The following is a 19789-nucleotide window of genomic DNA, read 5'->3' as shown; positions in this document are numbered from 1 at the left end:
GGTGGGATGGTTCACAGTTGCCTGATAACAGCTGGGAAGAAACTGTCCCTGAATCTTGAGGTGTGCGTTTGTTTTCACACTTCTGTACCTCTTAGATACATAGAAAAGTAGGTGCAGGAATAAGCCCTTTGGCCCTTCGAGCCAGCACCACTAATGCCTCCTATCTCACCAGGGACTAACTTTACCATTCTAATGTTTTTTTAAATTGCTATTTTTTTTTCCTTTTTCCTTCCTCCCACAATATGTAATATGTAAAAAATATGTGATTCTGTTCCATTCTGTTTGTAGTTTGTTTGTTTGTCTTTTTGCACAAAGGCCGCGAGCATCGCCATTTTTCATTTCACTGCACATCTCGTATGTGTATGTGACAAATAAACTTGACTTGACTTGGTAGACAAACGTGCTGGAGAAACTCAGCGGGTGCAGCAGCATCTATGGAGCGAAGGAAATAGGCAACGTTTCGGGACGAAACCCTTCTTCAGACTGATGACTTGACTTGACTTGGCTTGATGGGGAGAGGGGAGAAGAGGGAGTGACCGGGGTGAGACTGGTCCTTGGTTATGCTGCTGGCCTTGCCGAGGCAGCGAGTAGCTGGGGTCATTGTAAAGGGCAAGGTGAACCGGTGCTGGCACTTGGCCCTTTCTGCTCCGGGAGATGAGTGGTGAGTGTGACCCTTTCTTCCTTCTGCCCGCAGGTACCACCGAGAGGGTTTGCCTGATCCAGGGGACGGTGGAAGCTTTGAACGCCGTCCATGACTTCATCGCGGAGAAGGTCCGGGAGATGCCGCAGAATGTCGGCAAGGCGGAGCCCGTCAACATCCTCCAACCCCAGACCAACGTCAACCCAGACCGGGTCAAGCAAGTAAGAGTTGTGCTGGAAGGAACTGCAGATGCTGTTCCACAAACTAAAGATAGACACAAAACGCTGCAGTAACTCAGCGGGTCGGCCACCCTGCTTCAGACCATATGGGGGTGTTGGCTAATATCTCCCCCACCCACCCCATTGCCATAGAGGGAGTGCAGAGAAGGTTCACCAGACTGATTCCTGGGATGTCAGGACTGTCTTATGAAGAAAGACTTGGTTTATACTCTCTAGAATTTAGGAGATCGAGAGGGGATCTTATAGAAACGTACAAAATTCTTAAGGGGTTGGACAGGCTAGATGCAGGAAGATTGTTCCCGATGTTGGGGAAGTCCAGGACAAGGGGTCACACAGCTTAAGGATAAGGGGGAAATCCTTTAAAACCGAGATGAGGAGAACTTTTTTCACACAGAGAGTGGTGAATCTCTGGAACTCTCTACCACAGAGGGTAGTTGAGGCCTGTTCATTGGCTATATTTAAGAGGGAGTTAGATGTGGCCAAGGGGATCAGAGGGTATGGAGAGAAGGCAGGTACGGGATACTGAGTTGGATGATCAGCCATGATCATATTGAATGGCGGTGCAGGCTCGAAGGGCCGAATGGCCTACTCCTGCACCTAATATCTATGTTTCTATGTTTCTATATGTTCTAGGAGTACTGAACATGATGGAGACAGGTTCGATTTTATCATTTAAAAATAAATTGGATAGGTATATGGATGGGAAGGGAATGGAGGGTTATGGTCTGAGTGTGGGTAGATGGGACTAGTTGAGAGTAAGTGTTCGGCACGGACTAGAAGGGCCGAGATGGCCTGTTTCCATGCTGTAATTGTTATATGGTTAGAATTAGGCCAATTAGCCCATCAAGTCTACTCCGCCATTCAATCATGGCTGATCTATCTTTCTCTCTCAACCCCATTCTCCTGCCTTCTCCCCATAACCCCTGACTAATCGAGAATCACTCTTCCTTATCAAGAATGTCTCAATCTCCGCCTTAAAAATATCCAATGACCCCATAGCCTTCTGTGGCAATGAATTCCACAGATTCACCAGCCTCTGACGAAAGAAATTCCTCCTCATCTCATTTCTAAAGGGACGTCCTTTTATTCTGAGGCTGTGACCTCTAGTCCTAGACTCTTCCAACAGTAGAAACATCCTCTCCACATCCACTCTAACCAGGCCTTTCACTGTTCAGTGGGTTTAGAAAAGTAGGTTAGAGGTGACGTTTCGGGTCAAGACCCTTTCTTGGCTAATTGGCTACAGTGAAAACAATTCCTCAGTTTAGTTTATTGTCATGTGTACAGCGTAAAGCTTTTGTTGCCTGCTATCCAGTCAGCAGAAAGACAATATGAGATTACAATCCAGCCTTTTACAGAGTACAGATACTTGAAAAGAGAAAAACATTCAGTGCAAGGTAAAGCCAGCAAAGTCCGATCAAGGATAGTCCGAGGGTCACCAAATAGATAGTAGTTCAGACTCTCGTCAAAAACGTCACCCATTCCTTCTCTCCGGAGATGATGCCTGACCCGCTGAGTTACTCCAGTATTTTGTGTCTGTCTAATATTTCTGTTGATTGAAACCATCACATGTTGCGGACAGCGGGTAGAACTGATCGATTCCCCTTTCTCGTTTCCCTCTCAAACTGATACCAGAAGATCCACCACTGTGCATTTTCACGAACAAAGAGGCAAGGTGGTGGAGCGGTAGAGTTGCTGCCTCACGGCGCCAGAGACCCGGGTTCGATCCTGACTACGGGTGCTGTCTGTACGGAGTTTGTACGTTCTCCCCATGACCTGCGTGGGTTCTCTCCGAGATCTTCGGTTTCCTCCCACACTTCAAAAGACGTTCATTGTTTGTAGGTCAATTGGCCTGGTATAAATGTAAAAAAATGTCCCTTGTGGGTGTAGGATAGAAACATAGAAAATAGGTGCAGGAGTAGAGGCCATTCGGCCCTTCGAGCCTGCACCGCCATTCAAGAATATCATCGCTGATCATCCAACTCAGTATCCTGTACCTGCCTTCTTATAGAAACTTACAAAATTCTTAAGGGGTTGGACAGGCTAGATGCAGGAAAATTGTTCCTGATGTTGGGGAAGTCCAGGACAAGGGGTCACAGTTTAAGGATAAGGGGGAAATCCTTTAAAACCGAGATGAGAGAGAACTTTTTTCACACAGAGAGTGGTGAATCTCTGGAACTCTCTGCCACAGAGGGTAGTTGAGGCCAGTTCATTGGCTATATTTAAGAGGGAGTTAGATGTGGCCCTTGTGGCTAAGGGGATCAGGGGGTATGGAGAGAAGGCAGGTACGGGATACTGAGTTGGATGATCAGCCATGATCATATTGAATGGCGGTGCAGGCTCGAAGGGCCGAATGGCCTACTCCTGCACCTAATTTCTATGTTTCTATGTTTCTATGTTTCTATGTTTCTCTCCATACCCCCTGATCCCTTTAGCCACAAGGGCCACATCTAACTCCCTCTTAAATATAGCCAATGAACTGTGGCCTCAACTACCTTCTGTGGCAGAGAATTCCACAGATTCACCACTCTCTGTGTGAAAAATGATTTTCTCATCTCGGTCCTAAAAGATTTCCCCCTTATCCTTAAGTTAATGTGTGGGGATCGCTGGTCGGTGCGGACTCGGTGGGCCGAAGGGCCTGTTTCCGCGCTGTTTCTCTCCACTAATCTAAATTTGTATTGGAAGATTCTAGGGATTCTAGGGACATGGGCAGAGCATACAAACTCCATATAGACAGCACCCGTAGTCAGGATCGAACCCGGATCTCTGTCGCTGTAAGCACTGTAAGGCAGTAACTCTTCCGCTGAGCCACCGTTTCGCCCCTTCAAGTTGTTCTGCCATAATGTCTGTTTCCATAACATTAACAGGATATAATTTAATTGGTGAATTTGGGAACACCATTTTGGTTGTAATGTGATTTTGATCGGGAAATAGAGGACCACTTAAAGTTACCTTGCAATTCGACAAACAGAGGGAAAAAGCTGTCTTGGGGAAATAAACAGTCCAGGGAAGAAAAAAATGTTTCCATGTAACATCTCTGCCGTAAACAAACACTATTGCATCCTAGGAGCACAGTTTGTCAGTTTCACCATGTGTGGCCATTGGCATGCAGTTGCTTTGCAATTATACTTGATTAAACAAGGTGACAATCTTCTTCAGAAGATGGACACAAAATGCTGGAGTAACTCAGCAGGTCAGGCAGCATCGATGGTGGGGAGGTCAGTACCTGTGATGGAATGGGCAGAGTCCACCGCTCTCTGTAATTACCTATCTGTTCCTGTCTGTTCGAATTGTTGAACCAGGGCAGGATGCAACTTTGGACCTATATATGTTGTGGTACGTTTCTGGCCAAGAGTGGTTTGTTACAGACTTTTAACAGGGAATGAAAATGTCTTGTGTCCACAGCACGGATAACCATTTAACATTCTGAATCCGACCTCTCTGTCCTGGGCCTCCTCCATGGCCAGAGTGAGTCCCACCGCAAATTGGAGGAGCAGCACCTCATATTCCGCTTGGGCAGTCTGCACCCTAGCGGCATAAACATTGAATTCTCCAATTTCCGGTAGCCCTTGCTGTCTCCTCCCCTTCTCAGCTCTCCCTCAGCCCTCGGGCTTCTCCTCTTCATTTTCCCTTTCTTCACCTCCCCCCCCCCTCCCTCCCCACCCCACATCAGTCTGAAGAAGGGTTTTGGCCCGAAACGTTGCCTATTTCCTTCGCTCCATAGATGCTGCTGCACCCGCTGAGTTTCTCCAGCTTTTTTGTCTACTAAACATTTAACAATGCTGGCTTCCTGGCCTGAGATGAAAGTGGGCAAGGTTGGTGAGCTCACTAGTTCATGTTCCTTGTGCAGGGAAGGGACTGCAGATGCTGGTTTAAATTGAAGATAAGACACAAAAAGCTGGAGTAACTCAGCGGGACAGGCAGCATCTCTGGAGAGAAGGAATGGGTGACGTTTCAGGTCGAGACCCTTCTTCAGACTTCATTTTCCTTCTTCATGCAGTCTAGTTTAGAGGTACAGAGATGAAACAGGCCCTTCGGCCCACCGAGTCTGGCCGGCCAGCGATCCCCGCACATTAACACCATCCAACACACACACTAGGGACAATTTACACTTACACCAAGCCAATTAACCTACAAACCTGTACGCCTTTGGAGTGTGGGAGGAAACCGAAGATCTCGGAGAAAACCCACGCAGGTCACGGGGAGAACGTGCAAACTCCGTACAGACAGCACCCGAGGTCTGGATCGAACCTGGGTCTCTGGCGCTAAAAGCGCTGTAAGGCAGCAACTCTACCGCTGCGCCACAAGTCAGGCCCAATGGAACCAAATTGTTACAATCTAGAATGATTGTGGACAGGATCTATCTCACCATCTGTTTATGACTTCCTGCTCCAGTTTCCTAGTCCCTTGTTTCCCTCTCAGTTGCGTCACATCCTCTGGGCCCCATCTTCCTCTGACCCCTGACCCCTGACCCCAGTCCCGCCATCCATGTGGCCTAATTCCTGCCGACACAGGAAGTGGCCATTATCCCCGCGGGAAGTTTAGCTTGCTCCAATTTAGTTTAGTTTAGAGATACAGCGCCGAAGCAGGCCCTTTCTCCGTCCCTAACCCACGCTAGTCGTCGTACTAGTTTCACTGTCGTCCGGCTGAGTTTCGCCGTCTCTGTAACTCGTTATCACCCAGCCCACAGCCAACAATGGACCATTGTGGGCTCCACCTTTCCTTGATTTTTGCCCAACGAGTCCATGCTGACCAGCGATCCCCACACACTAACACTATCTTTAGACTTTAGAGATACAGTGTGGAACCAGGCCCTTCGGCCCAACGAGTCCATGCTGGCCAGCGATTCCCACACACTAACACCATGCTACACACACTGAGACTTTATTTTGCAAACCAGCATCTGCAGGTCCTTCTTTCTACAGTTACAGATGCTGCCTGACTTACTGTGTGTTTCCTGCACCATTTTAGACTTCCAGCATCTGTAGTTTTTTCAAAATATTTCTGTAGCAAAGCTGTTCTACTGCACAACGGCTAATGCTAACATTTTAAGCTTGTCCTGGCCATCAATAGGTTGCTGTTATTTCCTTACTAATAGTCATTTAGTGTGTAAACAGACCCTTCGGCCCCACTTGCTCACTCCAACCAACATGTCCCATCTACACTGGTCCCTCCTGCCTGCGTTTGGCCCATATCCCTCTAAACCTGCCCTATCCATGTACCTGTCTTAATTGCGATAGTCCCTGCCTCCTCTAGTAGCTCTTTCCATAGAAGCATGTTGCTGCTCTAATTTGGCACCAGCTCCTCACATTGCAACAAGGCACAGACAAGCATAAGACTTTGCCTTCCATCACAGTGAGGAGGTGTTGGGGATTCACTGTGGTGGATGTTTGTGTAAATTGTGTTAAGTGTGTGTCTTGTTTTTTTTTTGTAATTGTTTAAACTGTAGAAAATGCAATTTCGTTCAAACCAAGCTGTTTGAATGACAATAAAAGGCATTCTATTCTAAGCCTGCTGGCATAGGGGCACAATGGAACTGCAGATGCTGGTTTACACCGAGGATAGACACATATATCTGGAGTAACTCAGCGGGCCAGGCATTATCTCTGGAGAGAAGGAATAGGAGATGTTTTTGGGTCGAGACCCTTGTTTCGTTTGAACTTCATTTGAGGTTCAAATGACAATAAACTAAATTGTAAATTTAGACCCAATGGGCATTAAAGGATTGTTGGCCAATATCTTCCCCACCCACTCATCAGTTCATCAGTTCCCGGAGCAGAATTCAGCCATTCGGCCCATCAAGTCTACTCTGCCATTCAATCAATAGACAATAGACAATAAGTGCAGGAGTAGGCCATTTGGCCCTTCGAGCCAGCACCGCCATTCAATGTGATCATGGCTGATCTATCTCTCCCTCCTAGCCCCATTCTCCTGCCTTGTCCCCATAACCCCCTGACACCTGTACTAATCAAGAATCTATCTATCTCTGCCTTAAATATATCCATTGACTTGGCCTCCACATCCTTCCGTGGCCAATAATTCCACAGATTCACCAGCCTCTAACTGCAGAAATTCCTCCCCATCTCCTTCCTAAAGGAACGTCCTTTAATCCTGAGGCTGTGGCCTCTGGTCACCAGTGGAAGCTGTCCTGCAGCCTGTCCACACCTCTGCTAATGCAACGCTGCAGTTACGTCTGCCATCAATCATGCACGCCCGCCAGCCAGCAATCGATGCAGTTATGCAGGAGCAGCGACCAGCTGCAGCTGCAAGGCGTTCTCTAACGAAACGAGCTGTACAACCTGCTTTCTGCAGACCCTCTCCTCCCCCTCCCCCCCCCCCCCCCCCCCCCCCCCCCCCCCCCCTGCAGTGGGGCATCCAGCGGCACCTCTCCTCTTCAGGAAGAGAGTAACACGGGTAGATTTATTTATTTCGCGATTACTGGAATTTAAGGGGCAGCACGGTGGCACAGCGGTAGAGTTGCTGCCTTACCTCAGTTACCAGAGACCCCAGTTCGATCCCGACTGCGGGTGCTGTCTGTACTGGGAGCAGGATTCTTGATCAGTGCGGGTGTCAGGGGTTATGGGGAGAAGGCAGGAGAATGGGGTTGAGAGGGAAAGATAGATCAGCCACGAGTGAATGGCGAGGGCCATCTGCGCTAATTCTGCTCCTGTTCACCTATAGACTTATGAAAGCAAGACACACTGGCCCTTCACTTCATTAGTTGGACAAACAATGTAAGGGGCAGGGGCATTACGATGCAACTGCATACATCTCCCAGTTGCCAAACACTTCAACTCCCCCTCCCATTCCCACACTGACCTTTCAGTCCTGGGCCTCCTCCACTGTCAGAGTGAAGCCTAGCGCAAATTGGAGGAGCAGCACCTCATACTTTGCTTGGGCAGCTTACAAACCAGTGGAATAAACATTGATTTCTCTAACTTCAAACAACTCTTGTCCCCTCTCTCTCCATCCTTAACCCACGCTAGTCGTCGTACTAGTTTCACTGTCGTCCGGCTGAGTTTCGCTGTCTCTGTAACTCGTTATCACCCAGCCCACAGCCAACAATGGACCATTGTGGGCTCCACCTTTCCTTGATCCTCGTTGCTTTTTGGCCTATCTTTCATAAATTCACCGTCTATATCTATATCTCTCTTCCCCGACTCTCCGTCTGAAGAAGGGTCTCGACCCGAAACGCCACCCATTCCTTCTCTCCAGAGATGCTGCCTGACCCGCTGAGTTACTCCAGCGTTTTGTGTCTCTCTGCAGTTCCTTCCTACACGGGATTTTTGCTCTCCCTCGGTACACTGACAACAATAAACTGAACTCAGCTAAACCTAGGATGGACACAAAATGCTGGAGTAACTCAGCGGGACAGGCACCATCTCTGGAGAGAAGGAATGGGTGACGTTTTCGGATCGAGACCCTTCTTCAGACCAAGGGGCTGCCTGGAAATTGCCTCTGCTGCAGTATAGATTGATACAAAGCACAGGCCCCACATCCCTTTGTGAACGAGAGCTATATTTAGGCAGCAGGTGCCACATTTAGGAATCTGGGAATAATCAGGGACTTAGCCCTGGATGTGTGCCCAACAGGAGTTGTTTTCGACAGTGATAAGGCAAGTCCTGCAGCCAGGGATTTGATCTAAACCCTGCCTGAAACTCAGAAAGTAAAGGACTGTTCATACAGGCCTTCGTGAGCAGATACCGTCTAAATTAATGAGCACAGATGCCTTTCCAGTGTGTGTGTGTGTCTGTGTCTGTATGCATATGTGTGTGCTCGTGCATGTGTGCGGGTCTGTGTGCATGTGTGTATCTATACATATGTGTGTGCACGCGTACGGATACATGTGTGTGTGCCCGTGTCTTTGTCTGTATGCATGTGTGTGCGCGTGTGTATCTATGCATATGTGTGTGCACACGTGCGGATACATGTGTGTGCGCACGTGTCTCTGCCTGTATGCATACGTGTGTGCATGTACGGGTACATGTGTGTGCATATGTGCGTGTCTGTGTATGTGTGTGCGTTTTTCTGTCTGTATGCATATGTGTGTGCATGTACATGTGTGTATGCGTGTCTGTCTGTGTGTATCTCTGTGTGCATGTACATGTGTGTGTGCGTATGTGTGGGCGTGTGTGTGCGCGCGTGTCTCTGTCTGTGTGCATCTGTGTGTGCATGTACATGTGTGTGTGCGCGTGTGTGCATGTGTGTGCGTGTGTCTCTTTATGCTTATGTGTGTGCGCGTACATGTGTGTGTGCGTGGGCGTGTGTGTGCGCGCGTGTCTCTGCCTGTGTGCATCTGTGTGTGGGAGACTGTGGGTGCTGTGTCGAGATGTCTTTGTCTCTCCTCAAGGACACACTGCTCCAAGGAGGTGATGCTGCAGGATGTTAATATAAAAGGACTACACTACGTCAGTATGAACACAACTTCAGTCCTGACTTCGCAACCCCCTGCAGTGCCCGTTAACCCCTTGCTGCCCTGGCAATTCTGGAGTGTCTCCGTGAAACCCATTTGTTCCCTGTCTCTCACTGACAATGCAGACAGAGGATTCTTCTCTCAAATTCATTGCCCTCTGTGTTTAGAGATACAGCACGGAAACAGGCCCTTCGGCCCAACGAGTCCATGCCGACCAGCACAATAACACCACCCTACACACACTGGGGACAATTTACAATTTTACCAAAGCCAATAAGCCTGCAATCACATGTAGTCCTTTCGTTGAAAGGCACAAAATGCAGGAGTAACTCAGCGGGACAGGCAGCATCTCTGGAGAGAAGGAATGGGTGGCGTATCGGATCTGAGAGTCGGGGGAGAGAGAAAGGGAAACAAGACATATAGGTGGTAAAGTTATGAAAGAGGCCAAAAAGCAACGATGACCAAGTAAAAGGACATTTTTGCCATAGAGGGAGTACAGAGAAGGTTCACCAGACTGATTCCTGGGATGTCAGGACTTTCATATGAAGAAAGACTGGATAGACTCGGCTTGTACTCGCTAGAATTTAGAAGATTGAGGGGGGATCTTATAGAAACTTACAAAATTCTTAAGGGGTTGGACAGGCTAGATGCAGGAAGATTGTTCCCGATGTTGGAGAAGTCCAGAACAAGGGGTCACACAGTTTAAGGATAAGGGGGAAGTCTTTTAGGACCGAGATGAGGAAAACATTTTTCACACAGAGAGTGGTGAATCTGTGGAATTCTCTGCCACAGAAGGTATTTGAGGCCCCAGTTCATTGGCTATATTTATGAGGGAGTTAGATGTGGCCCTTGTGGCTAAAGGGATCAGGGGGTATGGAGAGAAGGCAGGGATGGGATACTGAGTTGGATGATCAGCCATGATCATATTGAATGGCGGTGCAGGCTGGAAGGGCCGAATGGCCTACTCCTGCACCTATTTTCTATGCTAAAAAATGTTTTCACACAGAGAGTGGTGAATCTGTGGAATTCTTGTGATGCAGAGAGATAAAGAACAATGAATGAAAGATGACAATTTTGTTAGTTGTTCGTTGGGTGATAACAAGAAGCTGGTGAAAACAAGTCAAGTCAAGTTTATTTGTCACATACACATACGAGATGTGCGGCGAAATGAAAAGTGGCAATGCTCGCAGAGTCTATCCGCTGACTGGTTAGCACGCAACAAAAACTTTTCACTGTACCTCGGCACACGTGACAATAAACTAAGCTGAAACTGAGGCGTTAGCTACTGATTCAAGGGGCCACCCTGAGACAAAATGAGCACTTTGCAAATCCCTTCACTCGTAGAATTAAATGAGCAACTTAAGTGAGGCTATGGAAAGTAAACATAGTCGGATATTGTCTTAGAACAAAGGCAGTAAGCTGAAAATAGATTTGCCTGCCAATTCAGTGACTCCCAGCCGAGTTTCCTTCAGAACATACTGGCTTTTATTTGTGTGTAATAGCCAGTGTGAAGCTGGGATTTCTACTTCAGAGTGTAAACTTCCAAGGAAGTTTAAGTGACTACAAGTGTGTCGGAAGGAACTGCAGATAGGGTTTTAGTGTGATGCAGAGTGGAAGCAGGCCCTTCGGCCCAACTTGCCCACACCGGCCAACATGTCCCAGCTATGCTAGTCCAACCTGCCTGCGCTTGGTCCATATCCCTCCAAACCTTTCCTATCCATGTACCTGTCTAAGGTATACAAAAAAGCTGGAGAAACTCAGCGGGTGCAGCAGCATCTATGGAGCGAAGGAAATAGGCAACGTTTCGTCCCGAAACCCTTCAGGAAGGAAATAGGTAACGTTTCGAGAAACGTTGCCTATTTCCTTCGCTCCATAGATGCTGCTGCACCCGCTGAGTTTCTCCAGCACTTTTGTCTACCCGTCTATCTGTTTCTTAAACCATATAACCATATAACCATATAACAATTACAGCACGGAAACAGGCCATCTCGGCCCTACAAGTCCATGCCGAACAAATTTTGTTCCCCTTAGTCCCACCTGCCTGCACTCGTACCATAACCCTCCATTCCCTTCTCATCCATATGCCTATCCAATTTATTTTTAAATGATACCAATGAACCTGCCTCTACCACTTCCACTGGGAGCTCATTCCACACCACCACCACTCTCTGCGTAAAGAAGTTCCCCCTCATATTACCCCTAAACTTCTGTCCCTTAATTCTGAAGTCATGTCCTCTTGTTTGAATCTTCCCTATTCTCAAAGGGAAAAGCTTGTCCACAAAACTAAACGTTGGGATAGTCCCAGCCTCAACTACCTCCTCTGTCAGCTCGTTCCATACACCCACCAACCTTTGTGTGGTAAAAGTTACCCCTCAGATTCCTATTAAATCTTCCCTGGTTTACACCGAAGATAGACAGAAAATGCTGGAGTAACTCAGCGGGACAGGCAGCATCTGTGGAGAGAAGGCATGGGTGGCATTTCGGGTCGAGGCCCTTCTTCAGACTGAGAGTCAGGGGAGAGGGAGACGTAGAGATATGGAAGGGTAAGGTGTGAAAACGAGAGATCAAAGGGGACAGAGATCCAGGATTATTGCTAATCAGGAGGGCAGTGAAACTAGTCGGAGAATTAGGGTGGGGAGGGATGGTGAGAGAGAGAGGGAAAGCAAGGGTTACTTGAAGTTCGTGACGAAGGAATGGGTAACGTTGTAGGTCGAGACCCTTCTTCAGACTGAGAGGCAGGGGAGAGGGAAACTAGAGATATGGAAGGGTCCACTTAAGAGACTACAATTTTGTTTACGAAGGGGGTATGCAGAACCAGTCACTAGTTTAGTTTAGGGTAGACAAAAATGCTGGATAAACTCAGCGGGTGAGGCAAGTCAAGTCAAGTCAAGTTTATTTGTCACATACACATACGAGATGTGCAGTGAAATGAAAGTGGCAATGCTCGCGGACTTTTGTGCAAAAGACAAACAACAAAACAACCAAACAAATTATAAACACAATCATAACACACATATTCTTTTACATAATAAATAATAGAAGGAAAAACATTCTGTAGAGTTAGTCCCTGGTGAGATAGGCGTTTACAGTCCGAATTGCCTCTGGGAAGAAACTCCTTCTCAACCTCTCCGTTCTCACTGCATGGCAACGGAGGCGTTTGCCTGACCGTAGCGGCTGGAACAGTCCGTTGCAGGGGTGGAAGGGGTCTCCCATGATTTTGTTTGCTCTGGAGTTGCACCTCCTGTTGTATAGTTCCTGCAGGGGGGTGAGTGAAGTTCCCATAGTGCAGGCAGCATCTATGGAGCGAAGGAAATAGGCAACGTTTCGGGTTGAGACCCTTCTTCAGATTGATGGGTGGAGTGTGGGGGTGGGGGTGGAGATGAAAGGAAGTGGTGGAGCCAGTGGGCTGAGGGAAAGCTGAGGAGCGGAGGAGAAAGTTGGGACTGCCTGAAATTTGAGGTCAATGATCATACCGCTGGGGTGCAGACTGCCCAAGCAAAACTAGTTACGTTTAGTTCGGAGATACAACGCAGAAACAGTCTCTACGGCCCACCGAGTCCACACCGACCAGCGATCCCCGCACACTAACACTATCCTACACACACTAGGGACAATTTACATTTACACCAAGCCAATTAACCTACAAACCTGCACGTCTTTGGAGTGTGGGAGGAAACCGAAAATCTCGGAGAAAACTCACGGGGAGAACGTGCAAACTCCGTACAGACAGCACCCGTAGGAATTTCTCTGGGTGCTTTGGTTACCTCCTACATCCCAAAGATACGTGGGTTTGTAGGTGGATTGGCTTCTGTAAATTGTCCCGCGCGTGTAGTACTCAACAACGTACCTCGGTGACTGCCAATCACCACCACCCCCCCCCCGGACACTTATTATTATTTATTCAAATCGTTTGCTATGTCGCTCTTCCAGGGAGATGCTAAATGCATTTCGTTGTCTCTGTACTGTACACTGACAATGACAATTAAAATTGAATCTGAATCTGAATCTGAATCTGTAGGATAGGGCTAGTATACGGGGTGATCGCCGAAGGGCCAGTTCCCACGCTGTATCTCCAAAGTCTGAAGTTTGTAGAGGGTCGGCATGGACTCGGTGGGCCGAAGGGCCTATTTCCACGCTGTACCTAAAGTTGCCCGGGTATGTTAGTGGCATGGGATGCAGAACACAAACAGTTAAAACACGGACCATCGGTCAGGCAGAGCAAATGATCCTCTGGTCCGAGTCTCGGGATAAGGCTCACATCAGGAACCAGGTCACCTGTCACTGTGGAAAGCCATGTAGTGCAATCTTCTGCCAATAGCAAAGACAACAGATTCGTATCAACGCTGGTTGAATGGGAACCGACAGAACAACTCAGAGCAGAGAAAACACGAATTAGGGGTGTATGGAACAAGCAGCCACAGGAGGTAGTTGAGGCTGGGACTATCCCAATGTTATGAAACAGTTGTGTGGCCTACACACTAGGGCCAAGTTACAATTATAGTGTGCCAAGCCAATTAACCTATAAACCTTTGGAGTGTGGGAGGAAACCAGAGATCCCGGAGAAAACCCACGCAGGTCACGGGGAGAACGCACAAACTCCGTACAGGCAGCACCCGTAGTCAGGATCGAACCCGGGTCCCTGGCGCTGTGAGGCAGCAACTCTATTCTTGCCATAGAGGGAGTACAGAGAAGGTTCACCAGACTGATTCCTGGGATGGCAGGACTTTCATATGAAGAAAGACTGGATAGACTCGGCTTGTACTCGCTAGAATTTAGAAGATTGAGGGGGGATCTTATAGAAACGTACAAAATTCTTAAGGGGTTGGACAGGCTGGATTCAGGAAGATTATTCCCGATGTTGGGGAAGTCCAGAACTAGGGGTCACACAGTTTAAGGATAAGAGGGAAGTATTTTAGGACCGAGATGAGAAAATCATTTTTCACACAGAGTGGTGAATCTGTGGAATTCTTAGTTGAGGCCACAGTTCATTGGCTATATTTAAGAGGGAGTTAGATGTGGCCCTTGTGGCTAAAGGGATCAGGGGGCATGGGGAGAGAAGGCAGGGATGGGATACTGAGTTGGATGATCAGCCATGATCATATTGAATGGCAGGGCAGGCTCGAAGGGCCGAATGGCCTCTACTCCTGCACCTATTTTCTATGTTTCTACTGCTGCGCCACCATGTCGCCCTTTGAATATTTGGTTAATGTATCAGTGAGATATTAGTTCTGAATTTGTCAATGAGTCAATGGGGAGTCTGTAATGAAGTGGTCAATAGATCTCTGTCATAGTACAAATGCATTGATCGCAGTCAGGACAATACTGGTGAAGAACAGTTTTTTTGATCGCTGGAATAAGAATTGTCAAAAATGATTGATGTGATAATAGTCCTGAATCATTTCATGAAATTAGTGATGAATCTGCTTAAGATTAGGACTGATATTTCTAATTAGGGACCAGTGAAAGATGAGTGAAGAATCACCAGCAGGTCAGTGTGATATTAGAAACATAGAAACATAGAAATTAGGTGCAGGAGTAGGCCATTCGGCCCTTCGAGCCTGCACCGCCATTCAATATGATCATGGCTGATCATCCAACTCAGTATCCCGTACCTGCCTTCTCTCCATACCCTCTGATCCCCTTAGCCACAAGGGCCACATCTAACTCCCTCTTAAATATAGCCAATGAACTGGCCTCAACTACCCTCTGTGGCAGAGAGTTCCAGAGATTCACCACTCTCTGTGTGAAAAAAAGTTCTTCTCATCTCGGTTTTAACGGATTTCCCCTTTATCCTTAAGCTGTGACCCCTTGTCCTGGACTTCCCTAACATCGGGAACAATCTTCCTGCATCTAGCCTGTCCAACCCCTTAAGAATTTTGTAAGTTTCTATAAGATCCCCTCTCAATCTTCTAAATTCTATAGAGTATAAACCAAGTCTATCCAGTCTTTCTTCATAAGACAGTCCTGACATCCCAGGAATCAGTCTGGTGAACCGTCTCTGCACTCCCTCTATATTAGTTATAAGTTGATCAGTGGGTCAACGCATGAAGGAATTAGCTCCTGATTCAGTCAATATTGTGGTCAAGCACCGTGGTGCAGTTGGTAGAGCCACTGCCTGATTGTTCCAGAAACTCCCGGTTCGATCCTGACCTAAGATGCTGTCTGCGCGGAGTTTGCACGTTCTCCCCGTGACCACGTGGGTTTCCTCCCCAGAGATAGCCTGCTGGAGTAACACAGCGGGACGGGCAGCATCTCCGGAGAGAAGGAATGGGCGACGTTTCGGGTCGAGACCCTTCTTCAGAACTTTATCCATCACCTGGTCCACGCCCTCAACATCTCTCTGACAAGGAATGTAGACAATAGGTGCAGGAGTAGGCCATTCGGCCCTTCGAGCCGGCATCACAATAGAAACATAGAAACATAGAAATTAGGTGCAGGAGTAGGCCATTCGGCCCTTCGAGCCTGCACCGCCATTCAATATGATCATGGCTGATCATCCAACTCAGTATCCCGTACCTGCTTTCTCTCCATACCCCCTGATCCCCTTAGCCACATCTAACTCCCTCTTAAATATAGCCAATGAACTGTGGCCTCAACTACCCTCTGTGGCAGAGAGTTCCAGAGATTTGCCACTCTCTGTGTGAAAAAAGCTCCATAGATGCTGCTGCACCCGCTGAGTTTCTCCAACTTTTTTGTGTACCCACATGTTAGTAGGGCCTGGATAGAGTGGATGTGGAGAGGATGTTTCCACTAGTGGGAGAGCCAAGGACCTGAGGGCACAGTCTCAGAATTAAAGCATGTTCCTTTAGGAAGGGGATGAGGAGGAATTTCTTCAGTCAGAGGGTGGTGAATCTGTGGAATTCATTGCCACAGAAGGCTGTGGAGGCCAAGTCAGAGGATATTTTTTTAAGGCAGAGATAGATAGAAACATAGAAATTAGGTGCAGGAGTAGAGGCCATTCGGCCCTTCGAGCCTGCACCGCCATTCAATATGATCATGGCTGATCATCCAACTCAGTATCCCGTACCTGCCTTCTCTCCATACAATAGATAGATTCTTGATTAGTGCGGGTGTCAGGGGTTGTGGGGAGAAGGCAGGAGAATGGGGTTAGGAGAAAGAGATGATTGAATGGCGGAGGAGACCTGATGGGCCGAATGGCCCTGTTTCTGCTCCTATCACTTATGACCACTTATTTCCCCCCACAGATACGTGTTATTATAGAGTAAACTGATCGCATATGAGCAACGAATTGGGGAGAAATCCCTTGTATGATATTAGTGAAACTTTAGTAAACTTAGGCAGCTTACAAACCAGCGGTATGCATATTAATTTTGCTATCTTCAAGTAACCTTTCCATCCCCTCTCTCTCTCTCGTCCCTCCCCCAGCCAAATCATAGTCGCCTTGTTGAGTCTCATTGTCTGTAACTTGTTTTCACCCAGCACTACAGCTAACAATGGCCTGCTCCCTTTATCATTCTATCTTTTTTTGCATATCTTTCATTCATTTGTTCAATATCTCACTATATCATTGTCTACATTTTTTTCCCTCTCCCCAGACTGTCAGACTGAAGAAGGGTCTCGCCCCAAAATGCCACCTATCCCTTTTCTCCACAGATGCTGAATAATAGCTCAATGTAACAGGAATCCGAGGGGTAACTTGTTCCACACAAAGGGTGGTGGGTGTACGGAACCGACCCTTTGCGCCGAATGGCCTCCTCCTGCACCTATTTCCTATGTTTCAATGAGTTATTGACCGGGGACAACCAGCCATGATCACATTGAGTAGCAGTGCTGGCTCGAAGGGCCGAATGGCCTCCTCCTGCACCTATTTTCTATGTTTCTATGGAACAAGCTGCCAGAAGAGGTAGTTGAGGCAGGGACTATCCCAACGTTTAAGAAACATTTAGACAGGTACATGGATAGGACATGTTTGGAGGGATATGGGCCAAACGCGAGCTGGTGGGACTAGTGTAGCTGGGACATGTTGGCCAATGTGTGCAAGTTGGGCCTGTTTCCACGCTGTATCACTCTGCGACTCTATGAGTGATGAATATTTAAGAAGTAATCAGGATATTTGGTAATGAATCCGTTAATCAGCCATTGGAATATTAGCCGTGAATCAGTTAATGGGTCAATGCGACATGAATATTGAATGAGTTTGTGAGATATTCGCTAGGAGTCAGTGGATGGGTGGTGTGATATTATTATCTGTTGTAAGTGTGTGTCTGCGTGATAATAATCTGGATTCTATTTCTGGAATTGTCCTGACCTAATTCTTGCAAAGGCAGGAAAGCCTCTGGAGTCTTTCATTGGATACCTTTTAGTTTCAAGATGCAGGGCTCAAATGGGCCCTTTGGCCCACCGATAGACAATAGACTATAGGTGCAGGAGTAGGCCATACGCCCCTCGAGCCAGCACCGCCATTCAATGTGATCATGGCTGATCATCCTCAATCAGTACCCCCCGTTCATAGAAACATAGAAACATAGAAATTAGGTGCAGGAGTAGGCCATTCGGCCCTTCGAGCCTGCACCGCCATTCAATATGATCATGGCTGATCATCCAACTCAGTATCCCGTACCTGCCTTCTCTCCATACCCTCTGATCCCCTTGGCCACAAGGGCCACATCTAACTCCCTCTTAAATATAGCCAATGAACTGTGGCCTCAACTACCCTCTGTGGCAGAGAGTTCCAGAGATTCACCACTCTCTGTGTGAAAAAAAGTTCTCCTCTTCTCGGTTTTAAAGGATTTCCCCCTTATCCTTAAGCTGTGACCCCTTGTCCTGGACTTCCCCAACATCGGGAACAATCTTCCTGCATCTAGCCTGTCCAACCCCCTTAAGAATTTTGTAAGTTTCTATAAGATCCCCTCTCAATCTCCTAAATTCTAGAGAGTATAAACCAAGTTCCTGCCTATCCCCCGACTCCACCATCTTTAAGAGCCCTATCTAGCTCTCTCTTGAAAGTCCACACCAACCAGCGATCCCCACACACTAGCACCGCCCAACACGAGGGCCACATGGTACATTTATACCAAGCCGATTATCCCGCAAACCGGCACGTCTTTAGAGTGTGGGAGGAAACTGGAGGACTCTGAGAAAACCCACGCAGGTCACGGGGAGAACGTGCAAACTCCGTACAGACAGCACCCGTAGTCAGGCTCGAACCAACGTCTCTAAGGCAGCAACTCTACCGCTGCGCCATCGTTCAAAAAGACTCCCTTCCAAAAACGGTTATTTAAAAAAATAATAAAACTTAAATATGAAATATATAAACAATATATAAATATGAAATATAGTCAAGTCAAGTCAAGTCAAGTTTATTTGTCACATACACATACGAGATGTGCAGTGAAATGAAAGTGGCAATGCTCGCGGACTTTTGTGCAAAAGACAAACAACAAAACAACCAAACAAATTATAAACACAATCATAACACACATATTCTTATTCATAATAAATAATGGAAGGAAAAACGTTCTGTAGAGTTAGTCCCTGGTGAGATAGGAGTTTACAGTCCGAATTGCCTCTGGGAAGAAACTCCTTCTCAACCTCTCCGTTCTCACCGCATGGCAACGGAGGCGTTTGCCTGACCGTAGCAGCTGGAACAGTCCGTTGCAGGGGTGGAAGGGGTCTCTCATGATTTTATTTGCTCTGGAGTTGCACCTCCTGTTGTACAGTTCCTGCAGGGGGGTGAGTGAAGTTCCCATAGTGCGTTCGGCCGAACGCACTACTCTCTGCAGAGCCTTCTTGTCCTTGTCATAACATAACTTCATATAAACTTAAATATGAAATATATAAACAATATATAAATATGAAATATATAAACTTAAATATGAAATATATAAACAAAATAAAAATAACAATCATAGCAAAAGTAAGGGAACTATCAGAAAGTTCTCTCTCTCAAAAATGTTCCCCATGTTGGGACCAGGGGGATCACACAGTTTAAGAATCAACGTGCTGAACTGGGTGAGGGGTTTGGAAAGATATAAAGTAGGTATATCCTATTTCTGGTTTTCTGTTTTACCGTTCTTTCTACTTTCCTTTTTTCTTTTTATAACTCTACGGGTTTTCTCTCTCTATCCTTCTACAAACTATCACTTGTTAACTCCTGGAGTGGTACCCCAGGGGTTTACACATCACTACTTTCCTCACCTCTTCTCTATTTTTCTTTCTTCTGTTGCTTTGTATTGTTAAATTTAAAACAAGAAGTTGTACATGAAATGGATTATGTCTTCCTGCCATGGTTTATACTACTGCACATTGCTTCTAATCTGTGGCATTCTCTGCCACAGATGCAGGAAGATTATTCCCGATGTTGGGGAAGTCCAGAACAAGGGGTCACACAGTTTAAGGATAAGAGGGAAGTATTTTAGGACCGAGATGAGAAAATCATTTTTCACACAGAGAGTAGTGAATCTGTGGAATTCTCTGCCACAGAAGGTAGTTGAGGCCACACAGTTCATTGGCTATATTTAAGAGGGAGTTAGATGTGGC

General features: G+C 47.0%; 1 protein-coding gene across 1 annotated transcript in view; it reads left to right on the top strand.

Moving 5' to 3' along the window:
* Window positions 1-19789, top strand: part of LOC129714168 (RNA-binding protein Nova-1-like) — a 111889-nt gene that overhangs the window by 78780 nt on the left and 13320 nt on the right. The window contains 1 exon segment of the mRNA XM_055663670.1: window positions 695-861. Coding sequence (XP_055519645.1) covers window positions 695-861 — 167 coding nt within the window.

Source organism: Leucoraja erinacea, chromosome 38 (genome assembly GCF_028641065.1).
Source record: "Leucoraja erinacea ecotype New England chromosome 38, Leri_hhj_1, whole genome shotgun sequence".
NCBI classification, from domain to species: Eukaryota; Metazoa; Chordata; class Chondrichthyes; order Rajiformes; family Rajidae; genus Leucoraja; species Leucoraja erinaceus.
This window is presented reverse-complemented; position numbering and strand designations above follow the sequence as displayed.